Here is an 11,503-nt window from a genome sequence, read left to right on the forward strand (position 1 = left end):
TACACTGGTGTCTGGCTCAAGTCCTAAGGAAAATTAGACATTCAAACTCAATAATAAGAACTTGAGCAACAACTTTCATTTGCTTTTAAGTGAGCACACAATAGGTGCTTAGTATATACTCATTGCAATGATGTAAATGTAATAGTTTGTTTTAACTAAATCTTTTTTTTTTAATTTTAGAGTCCAGTATAGTTAACATACAGTGTTATATTAGTTTCAGGTGTACAACGTAGTGATTCAACACTTCCATACATAACCCTGTGCTTATCACAGAAAGTTACTCCTTCATCCCCATCACCTATTTACCTTCCCTCCACCCACCTCCCCTCTGGTAACCATCAGTTCTCTATAGTTAAAAGTCTGTCTCTTTGTTTGCCTCTCTCTTCCCCTCTCCCCCACTTTGTTCATTTGTTCTGTTTCTTAAATTCCACATTTGAGTGAAATCATATGCCATTTGCCTTTCTCTGACTTATTTCACTTAGCATTATTCTCTCTAGCTCTATCCATGTCATTGCCAATGGTAAGATATCATTCTTCTTTTGAATAATATATATCTCACATCTTCTTTACCCATTCATCAGTTGATGGACACTTGGGCTGTTCCCATAATTTGGCTATTGTAGATAATGCTGCTATAAATATCAGGGTGAATGTATCCCTTTGAATTAGTATTTTTGTATTATTTGGGTAAATATCCAGTAGTGTGATTGCTGGATCTTAAGGTAGTTCTATTTTTGAGTTTTTGAGGAAACTCCATACTGTTTTCTACCAGTTTGCATTCCCACCAAGAGTACGTGAGTGGTCCTTTTTCTCCACATCCTCACTTACACCCTTTGTTTCTTATGTTGTTGATTTTAGCCATTCTGACAGGTGTGAGAATGATGACAGGTGATATCTTGTTATAGTTTTGACTAAATCTTGACCAATCTAAAATGTATTTATAATATATTTTACCAGTCTTTTCTGGTATAAAGTCTAGGTCATACATACTGACTTCCACTCCACCAGTATTTATGATAAAATTTCTATTTCGGGAGTTGGCAAAAAAAGGGCCAGATAGTAAATATTGCACGTTTTGCAGTCCACGTGGTCTCTGCCACCACTGTTCAGCTCTGCCATGTAACAGAAAGCAGCCATAGACAGTATAGAACAAATGTGTATGGCTGTGTTCTAGTGCAACTTGATTCGTAGACACTAAAACTTGGATTTCTTTGATTTTCACATGCCAAATTTTATTTTCCTTTTGAGTTTTTCCCCAAATATTAAAAAATGTAAGACCCAGTCTGAGCTCATGGGCTATACAAAAACCAGTAGTGGGCCAGATCTGGCCTACAGGATATAGTTTGCTGACCCTTGCTCTCGATGAATCTTGCTTTATCAGATACTCCAGAGATGCTTCGTGTTTGCAATGTAATTGAGGAGCTAGAACTTGAGTGCATTATGATAATAAAGCAATACACTAGGCATAGTTGGTAGCTCTGACAAGTAAGTTCGAAGGTTTTCAAGGCAGGGTCAGTGGGAAAGTTCAGGAAAGCAGTATGGAAGAGGGGCTTGATATTTGAAGCATGTATAGGATTTGGAGATTTTCACTGGAACACGAGACCCCAAGTTACCAAAGGTATGTTTAGTTTACTGCTATTCCCATGACTCAGAAAAGAGCTTGGGTTAAAGTGTATTCTCAGTAATTATTAATTGAATGAAAGAGTATGTTTTAGGGTACACACAGAGTCCATCTCACTAGGATTAAATATATGTGTTGCACTAAAAATATCTGGGAATGTTAGGGCAAAGTGTTTAGAATTTATACAATGAAGAATTTTTTACTGAGAGGTTAATGATACAATTATATTTGGAAAGGTTCTTATTTGAACCTGAGCCAACAAAAAAGACAAAGAGAATTTTTATTTGTATGTGCATGCTGTGCAACCACTGACTCAATACTAGTTGATCCTAGATTTGAAATTAACTAAAAGAATCATGAGACACAAAAGGTTCCCACATATTTACCTGTTTATTTCATAAAGAATATGAAATCAAGCAAGGCAGCACATAGCCAAACAGAAGTTGCAATGACACAGCTGCAGCTTCAAGGCCTCTCCACTGCACTGGGCATGCTAAGCTTCAAGTGGGCAAGGACTACTTTACCTGAGGCAAGCTTCCACCTCCATGCTTTAACTATGTCTTCTGGCATGTTCGTCACATGGTTCATCTGGGAATAGGTGTCATGCCATAGCCCTCCCTGTGTAGTCAGGGCTTCACAAGGAGTAATTCCAGTTCGGACTTCACAAGGAGTAATTCCAACCAGCAGGTATCATCTCCCCAGTTAATGCATCACATTTACCTTAACTTTTATATTCCAGAGAGCAGTGTTGCATGAGATAAATACATATTCCAGATGTCCCTGAATTTGACTTAAGACTTTTAAATCAGCTGTTAACCTTAACTCACAACTTTATCTCCCCACAGACTTTTTTATCTCTGAAATCTAAATATTATTTTGACCTTTGAAACAAATGAATAGCAATTGCATGGGGGTGGGGGGTTTGGAATCTAGCTGTTTTAACCTGAGTAGTGATGCATTTTGTTTTTAACAATAGAGGAAGGGATCTGGAATAATTTCTGATTCTTTCTGAACCATCTATACAGGGGGGCTTCATTACTGATTTAAAAATGATACTGAGGTGTAGGATTCCCTGTACATTCTAAAGTGATATTGAATGCTTTTTGATATCTTCCAGTTTAGGTAACTTGTATCCTTGATTGCCTCTGTTTCTCTAAGTATTAAACTATTAGGTCTAGGCTTACTCTCCTTCACTGTTATTCTTGCCACTCACTGTGATTTCCTGGAGAGCACCCTTAAAAGCATCTTTTCTCCAGGTCCTTTCTGACTTCCTAGACGCGTTCTCACACAGCAAATGCAATTGACTTTCAAGTTTCTTCTGCAGACTCCTTGATAAAAGTTTTAATGATTCTGGAACAAAATTTGGAAGACACCAACTTAAATGTAGTATCCTCCAGTGCTGTCCCTACCCTCTCTCTTCTCATCGCCCTTGCTCTGCCTGACTGATATCATCCACTCTCATGGTTTTAATTCATGTCAGTATTGGTGCCATTGAATTCTACACCTGCATTCCAGCTCGCACCTGAACTCCAAACCCATACCTTTACCTGCCCAAGGCCCTCAGATTCCCCACTGTCCCCTTAAACTCAATGTTCTCAGGGCAGAGCTTATTATTTCCCTCCAAACGCCTCATTCTCTGTTCTCTTGAATGGCTCCACCAACCAAAAATTATAGCCTCAGCCTATCATTTTCCCGTAGCCACCTCCATTCAAACACTCTCTGATTCCTTCTACATCTACTTCCATATTAGCTCTTAAGCCTAAATGCTTACATCTCTCTCCACTACTACCACCACAAACCAACATCATCTTTTGCCTGATTACCATAATAGATACCTAGGGTTCTACAAATGATTCTCAGCAGTTTATGAGTTTTCTAAATAGACTAGTGTATGTATATTTTGATTAGATTATAATATAATATAAAATACCTTAATATATACATATATTGTAAAACAATCAATTTATAGTCAAGAATACCATACAATATTAATGTCTGAGTTTGTGTTTAAGAATAGTTTTCCACAATGGGGCACCTGGGTGGCGCAGTCGTTGAGCGTCTGCCTCCGGCGTTATGGGATCGAGCCCCGCATCAGGCTCCTCCGCTATGAGCCTGCTTCTTCCTCTCCCACTCCCCCTGCTTGTGTTCCCTCTCTCACTGGCTGTCTCTGATAAATAAATAAATAAATAAATAAATAAATAAACAAACAAATAAATCTTAAAAAAAAAAAAAGAATAGTTTTCCACTAAGTAAAGAGAAGTAGTGCTTCACAGCTCTTAGATTACAGAAAATATAGTGAGACAACTGAGCCATTTCATTGCACATGGTGGATTAGGCATGCAAACTTGAGCTGGAACCTGTACTGGAGCAATTAACATAGACTTACTTTGTGAGCAGTATGACCATCTATGTACCAGCCAATATGTAAGTTCACCCTCAATAGTAAAATGAAATAATCTATTTTTCTATCTCTGTTTTTAGTAATCATTACCTCACAATCCCATTTATCCAGCCTTATTTTCAAGTGAACCATATTTAGAAAATTGGCATTCAAGAACTGCTTGAATACAGAGTTTTGGTTAAGTATACTTAGGTCTGATTATTCTGAATTAACAAATGGAGGCTTGGGGATGTTAATTCCATTCCGTCCAACATAATTATGTGAGTAGGTATCTGCATTAATATTATTGAAGCCCAAATAAAGGAAAAGATGAAATACAGAAACCAAAGTTCATCTTTTTATTATTAAATCCAACATGAGCTGTTTTATTTCAGCAAAACATCATCCATCAAATCAAAGTTATGTCATTACCAAACATTTTCTTCGTTTTAAAATGGAATTAAAGCTCTAAGCCTACAACTTCAAAAGTTATGTAATTGAATTTAAATGAAAATGTAAATGTAAGAATTTCTTGTTTAAAAAGGGTATGCATTTTTTCAAGAAACTGCTTCAGTTGTAAGAGAGGACAAATTCTGTTGTATGTGCCTTTTTTATGTATATGATTTCATTCTTACAATGCAAAATGATCTAAGATTCCTTTTTTCTTTTCCCTCTCAGAATAAATGCCAGGGTCTCATGTTTGACCTAGTCACAAGCCAGGTCTTTGACATCATCATCATCATCCTCATTTTCCTCAACATGCTTAGCATGATGGCTGAATCAAATGACCAGCCTGAAGCCACGAAAATCATCCTTGAGCGTCTCAACCTGGCCTTTGTGGTTATTTTTACAATTGAGTGTCTCATCAAAATCTTAGCTTTGAGGCAATACTACTTCACCATTGGCTGGAATTTATTTGATTGTGTGATCGTGGTTCTTTCTATTGTTAGTAAGTAATATCAGAAGCCTGAGGGTCTTTAATCTGAGAGCTACAAGTAAATCTTTTCATTTGGAAGTATGTCCAAACTATCCGCAAAGCAACAAATTAGGCTTAATGTGGTTTCTGAAAAAATAAACAGGTATACTGATGCCATTCTCTACTGGGAAATTGCTAGGAGATACAGGGCAATTTTCATTCCCTTGACTGTTTACACAACTGAAATAGAGAGTTAAATAATTGTGTAGATCCATTTATTCAATGGAGATAGACAAAATTAAGATGACCTTAAAGTCTTTGTGGGGGTATCTGGTAAATCCAGGTAACTGAGTCAAAGTTTTACCTTTCCATTACAACTATAAGCTCTCATGAGCATCTTTTAGTTTTAAGGATTTGGTACTTAGTTCCCATGGTTTTCCTTAGTTCAAAATCCATGTGGCTATCAGATCACAATTATTACACCCCTGTGATATTGCTAAGCCTTCTCTTGCTTTCTAGATAGGACCTCTATGGCCCAGCCTAGACTGTACTTCCAAGAGTATGTCATGAGGACAAGCAGTGCTTTCTTTTTATTCTGTATCCTATGTTAACTTAAACCACAGCATGAACTATGCTTGTCTCAATTGCTAGGACCCCCTTCACCAATCAGTCTTACTCTATAATGAGTATATTTTTCTTAACACAGGCAGCATTAACTATAAGGTTTGTGGAAGAAGAATAGAGAAAAAAAGGGTTGTTGCCATATACCTTTTTATAAAACACACACACACACACACAAACTTTGAAATTAAATTCTCCATGGCTAAACCGTAAGACTTTACACTCTGGGTTTTTGCAGTTTGCTTTTAACTAAACTGATAATTCGACTTTTTGTAATTGTGTGCAAACACCCAGGGGCCGTTCTCATAGTTCAAAAAGCAATGAAGACAATGAAAACTGATTTCACAAGTGGAAGCTTTTGTACTATTTCGGAAATGATGTGTTAAACAGATATGTGAGATCAAAATATTTTGGTTCCTATCACTACAGCAGCAATGCAGATGTTTCCAAGAACAAAAAAATGGTACAGTTCATAGTCTGTTCTGGTTTCTAAGCCATGAAGTTTATGGAGGTAAAGTTTAGCAACAGATCTTTCCACATGCCTCCAGTGAAATAGACTGCTAATCTTTATCAGTCAATTCCAATTCCAAGTCCTGGTGAAACTCACAGCAGAAATAATGTCAGAAAATGATGGTAGAATGACTCTGGCACAGCCCTCTGAGAACTTGAAGAGCCCATTCCTCCACTATGCAGAGAGCAGCTCATTTATTCCACTACTTACTGAACTCCTTCCAGGCAGTGCCAGCTATCGTGCAGGTTGTGGAGATATCTCTTACTTCCATCCTTTGAACAGCTGCTAGGCAATTGCAGTTACACAGCAGAGCACTGTAAAGCATTTTGCTCCAGTGGATGAGAAAATCCACACATTGAGCCAAATCCTACTCACCAATGTGGGCAGCATTTTATATGCCTTTGCCAGTAGATCTGCCACCCAACACAGAGCCTTTGCACTTTCCCAACGTCTTTTCTAAGCTTTTAGAGAGATACAAAATAAGCGTGAGCCAAAGTGAATCCCTCTCGAGGAGTTAACAATGCAGTTTAAGTATTAAGACTTACTCACCTTAAAGTCAGAAAAAGATAGAGAAATTAACTGCACACCAAATCCCATGGTACACAGAGGAACTGAGCTCAGATAAAGGATAGATTACTATGGGCTTCGTTAGTCAAAGAAATATTTGTGAAGGAGGTAGCCTTAAATAGTGGACCTCCTTCAGTTGTTGTTAAGTTGGAACTTAATAAATTCCACATCTCACTAGTGTTGACTGCCCAATTAACCTATGAATTCAGCTTTGTTGACACAATTGGGCAGTTGGTGAAATATATTATGAACTAGTTCTCTTTAGTCATTAAGTGATAGCAGACAATTTTGGCTGCCCATCACCCCTAATGACTTTGAGGACCCCCCAGAGCAAGAGCAAGGCCATGTCTACACAAGGCAAGCATGTCCCAGCCATTCCATAATATTTGGGCCAAAATGTGACTTGTCTCAAATCTTGTATCACTTGCTTACAGAATAGACAATGAGAGAACAGGATGACATTCTAGACCAAATATTCCACTGTTTGCAGACACCTCTGCTTGAGATGTTATTTTTGGAGGTGTCTACAACAATAAGGAAAGTATTTCCAACTTAGTCCCTTAAGCTTTTTGAGTGGACCTCAGGAGTCCTTCCTTGGAATGAGCATATTGACAAATATGAGAACTCTTCCACAAGAGTTGAACATCCCAACACCACCATCTCCCTCCAGTCCTGTCCTGTCCTCACCTGTAGCAGGTTGTGTTCAAATTCCCCTATACAAATTAGAACCTGCCTTTTTAAGGAGCTTTGGGGTTAGAAGTTCCACAAGAGTTGAACATCCCAACACCACCATCTCACTCCAGTCCTGTCCTATCCTCACCTGTAGCAGGTTGTGTTCAAATTCCCCTATACAAATTAGAACCTGCCTTTTTAAGGAGCTTTGGGGTTAGAAGTTCCACAATTTCCACTGATAGCTCAAGTTCAAGCCAACCATCAATCAGTATCAGAAGTTTTTCCTTACACGAATCTGAAGGAATCCATCCTTAGTTTTTCTGCTTTCCATTCTATGTATCCAATAAATATGGAAAACTATTATATTTTTTATCCCATGAGTGACTTTCAATGCCCAACATAGATAATGTACTTCAAGCGTATAAGTCACAAAATAGCCTTTCATAAACTGCACTCTCTTTCCTTTCCTTGGGTGTCTTCAATATTATAGACATCCTATTTCATCTAAAGTCCCATCTAAAGTTGTACCGTGCTCGGTAATTATTTTCCAAGTTAAGGCACAGATAGATATTTTCCCCGATACTGATAAAGAAAGTTCTTAATTTGTTCAGTGCATAAATTACAAAGTACTGATAAAAGTTGGTCCCACTAAGATTCCAAGGCAGGAGAGACAGGTTGGATCTGAAAGCAGGTGCCTGCTGGAAATTAATTGCCCTATCTCCTTCTCTTAAGGTACAATGGTTTCTGCCTTGGAGAACCAGGAGCACATTCCTTTCCCTCCAACACTCTTCAGGATTGTCCGCTTGGCTCGGATTGGTCGGATCCTGAGACTTGTTCGGGCAGCACGAGGAATTAGGACTCTGCTTTTTGCTCTGATGATGTCTCTTCCTTCTCTATTCAACATCGGTCTTCTACTTTTTCTGGTTATGTTTATTTATGCCATTTTTGGTATGAGCTGTTTTTGCAGAGTGAAGGAGGAGCATGGAATTGATGACATATTTAACTTCAAAACTTTCGTCGGCAGCATACTCTGTCTCTTCCAGATCACCACCTCAGCAGGCTGGGATGCTCTCCTCAAGCCCATGCTGCAATCAAAGGATTCATGCAACCCCAACTTAGACAGCCGTCACCTCCCTGCCATAGCCATCACCTACTTTGTCAGTTACATCATCATCTCCTTTCTCATCGTTGTCAACATGTACATTGCTGTGATTTTAGAGAACTTCAACACAGCTACTGAAGAAAGTGAGGACCCTTTGGGTGAAGATGACTTTGAGATATTCTATGAAGTCTGGGAAAAGTTTGACCCAGAAGCAACACAGTTCATCAAATATTCTGTTCTTTCTGACTTTGCTGATGCCCTTCCTGAGCCTTTGCGTGTGGCAAAGCCAAATAAATTTCAATTTCTCATGATGGACTTGCCCATGGTGAGTGGAGATCGTCTCCACTGCCTGGATATTCTCTTTGCATTCACCACTAGGGTACTTGGTGACTCTGATGGCCTGGACAGCATGAAAGTGATGATGGAAGAGAAGTTCATGGAAGCCAACCCTTCCAAGAAGTTATATGAACCCATAGTCACCACCACCAAAAGGAAGGAAGAGGAAAGATGTGCTGCTGTTATTCAAAAGGCCTTTCGAAAATACAGGCTGAAGATGTCCACAGGTGCCTTGGAAGACAGGCCTCATTCACCACTCCACACACTCTGCAATGGAGACCTGTCCAGCTCTGGGGTGACCGAGGGCAAGGTCCACTATGACTGAGCCCCTACTTCCACTCCTACCTCATAGCCTCACAACCTGGCCTCTGGTGTCTCAGCTCCAGGGGTCCACAGCTCAGCGTGTGAACAAGGAGTTGACTCCCCTAGTCAACTGGGATGACTAGCCATCCCATTTTTTTTCTGTCTAAAAGAAATAATATTTCAATGTTTATTTCAAACAGGTCTTACAGGGATAGAAGATAAGGCTGCCTGACTATGAATCACTGGTACAGTTTTACCAAGGAAAAAGACACTAGAAGGGCTATAGAAGACACACCAATGTTAGGATTGAAACACAGTTCAAATCACATCAAAAGAAAAAAAAAGAATAAGAAACAACATGTTAAAAATTTAGATAGTGTTTTTCCATATTGTTTCTAGGTACATTGTTCAATACCTTTGTTCAATGATTTCCCCAATGCAAGTATGTGGCTTATCACATATAACTCTCTTGCATGCTGAGTAAAAATTCAAAACCTGCCAATAAACAAATAGCTTATTACAGATATTTTTACCAACATTAGTATTTTGGGTTTATTTTGAACAAAAGGTGTGATCTTGACTTGTCATTTACCACCCTATCTTTCACCAGCTGTAGTCTCCGTTACCTACATTTGGAAAAAAATAAATAAATTGGACTTTCAGTTTGTATTTTCATTCAGATGGTACATTCATTCAGATGTATTTCATTTAGGTGGTACATTTCATTCAAAAAATCTTTGGTGTCTGCATTAAGTAGCCATTCAAAAGTGGTGCTTTGCTTGAAATTGAGATGGGAGCCCATCATATGCTGATAAGTGTATAATGATTGGCTCTTCAGAAAAAAAAAAAAAGCACCACAATTTGTAACATGTATTGATTTCTGTGGTGACTACTCCCATCAGGACTGAGTTCAGGCTACCACCATGATAATCCTGAATGTGAAGGTGTGATGAGATGCCCAATCAGTTCTTATGAGCTGGCCCTAGCTGGTTCCAGCACACCACTGGCTGGAACCAATAAGAAAGCCTCATTTAAAATATCTGTGGTGGCCACCTTGGACTGAGAGAGCACCTTCTTAGCCACACCTGGACCTTGGGGTTGGAGAGCCAGAGAATGTACTGGTTAGCTAGAAATCTTAGCTTGATGACCTCTGTATTCAGTTCTGGCTGAATGCGTGAAATGCAGTCCAGAGAACAAGCCAGGCCTATCAAAAGGCCCAGGACTTCCCTAAAAACTGGAGATGCCCAGAGACCAAACAAGACATCAGGCCTGGCAAGAGGCTGCCCTGGGGGTGGAAAACTTACATCGTGATAATTGAAGTGTGGAGGAAAACCATGTGCGAACCAGTCCCGCAGATAGGCTGGAGGGGCTGGCATGCCATCAGCAGCCCAACGTCTGAGGCCTGAGCCTCCAAGCCTCTGACCTGCTTTGCCTTGTCTAGCACTGGGTGCTCCAGTGCACTGAACCGGTGATTATTTTCAGTGTGTATTCATATCCAGGACTTGAATTTTATGAGTTTTGTAGGCAGCCTTATGCTCTGGAGCTTTGGCAAAATAGCAACACTATCATTATCTAATCTTTATCAATACCTGATTTTTACTTAGTGGTTGCTGTGCATCAGGCACTGGCTGAGCATTTGTCATGAATAATCTCAGCTGTACCTCCCAGTAACCTAATGAGTGTTCGGTCACTCACCTGGTGGAGCCTGAGCCTTTGTGCCATGCTGGGGAAGGGGAGTGGGTCGTCCCAGAGCCAGGAAAGCTTTGAGACAGGGCCACAGGGGCTCCCCTACAGGGCTGCAAGGACCTTGTAGAAATCACCAGTTCCAGGGGTGCCTGGGTGGCGCAGTCGTTAAGCGTCTGCCTTCGGCTCAGGGCGTGATCCCAGCGTTCTGGGATCGAGCCCCACGTCAGGCTCCTAGGCCGGGAGCCTGCTTCTTCTTCATCTCCCACTCCCCCTGCTTGTGTTCCCTCTCTCACTGGCTGTCTCTCTGTGTCAAATAAATAAATAAAACCTTTAAAAAAATTTATAAAAGAAAAAAAAGAAAAAAAAAAGAAATCACCAGTTCCAAAGTCATGGCCAGTTCCACTTGAGGCACCGTGGATGCCTGATGACTTCCCTAAAAGATGCCTCTGATTATGAACACTGGGTGTTTTACAGATGCCTACCAAGTTTTCTGAACAAGGTGGTTGGCCATCATTCCAGAAGGGATACCCAGTAGGGGAGGTTCTAGAAGGATGTGGTCTTGCCCATCCAAGATTACAGTTTAGGGGCCTGGGTGTGATCTGTTCTGTGCAGAGGTTTCACCTTTTCCATACACCCCTTTTGCCAAGGCTGGCTTCCTGAAGCCAGCTTTCAGGGATAGCACAGGATCTGCTTAGCTTTAGCAAGAAACTGAGCCACACTTCCTTCACTAGATGGCAGCAAATGCCCAACATGCTTTTTTTCTGAGCACTTCTCAGTATCCCTGTGAG

General features: G+C 40.1%; 1 protein-coding gene across 1 annotated transcript in view; it reads left to right on the forward strand.

Annotated features, from left to right (window-relative positions):
- Nucleotides 1-9,630, forward strand: part of SCN11A (sodium voltage-gated channel alpha subunit 11) — an 80,099-nt gene extending 70,469 nt beyond the window's left edge. Inside the window, exons 25-26 of the mRNA XM_008710137.2 lie at nucleotides 4,680-4,950; nucleotides 8,021-9,630. Coding sequence (XP_008708359.2) covers nucleotides 4,680-4,950; nucleotides 8,021-9,051 — 1,302 coding nt within the window. The 3' untranslated portion in view covers nucleotides 9,052-9,630. The remainder of the gene's footprint in view (nucleotides 1-4,679; nucleotides 4,951-8,020) is intronic.
- Nucleotides 9,631-11,503: the final 1,873 nt, after the last annotated feature.

This window comes from Ursus maritimus, unplaced genomic scaffold, assembly GCF_017311325.1.
Source record: "Ursus maritimus isolate PB19 unplaced genomic scaffold, ASM1731132v1 scaffold_20, whole genome shotgun sequence".
NCBI lineage: Eukaryota > Metazoa > Chordata > Mammalia > Carnivora > Ursidae > Ursus > Ursus maritimus.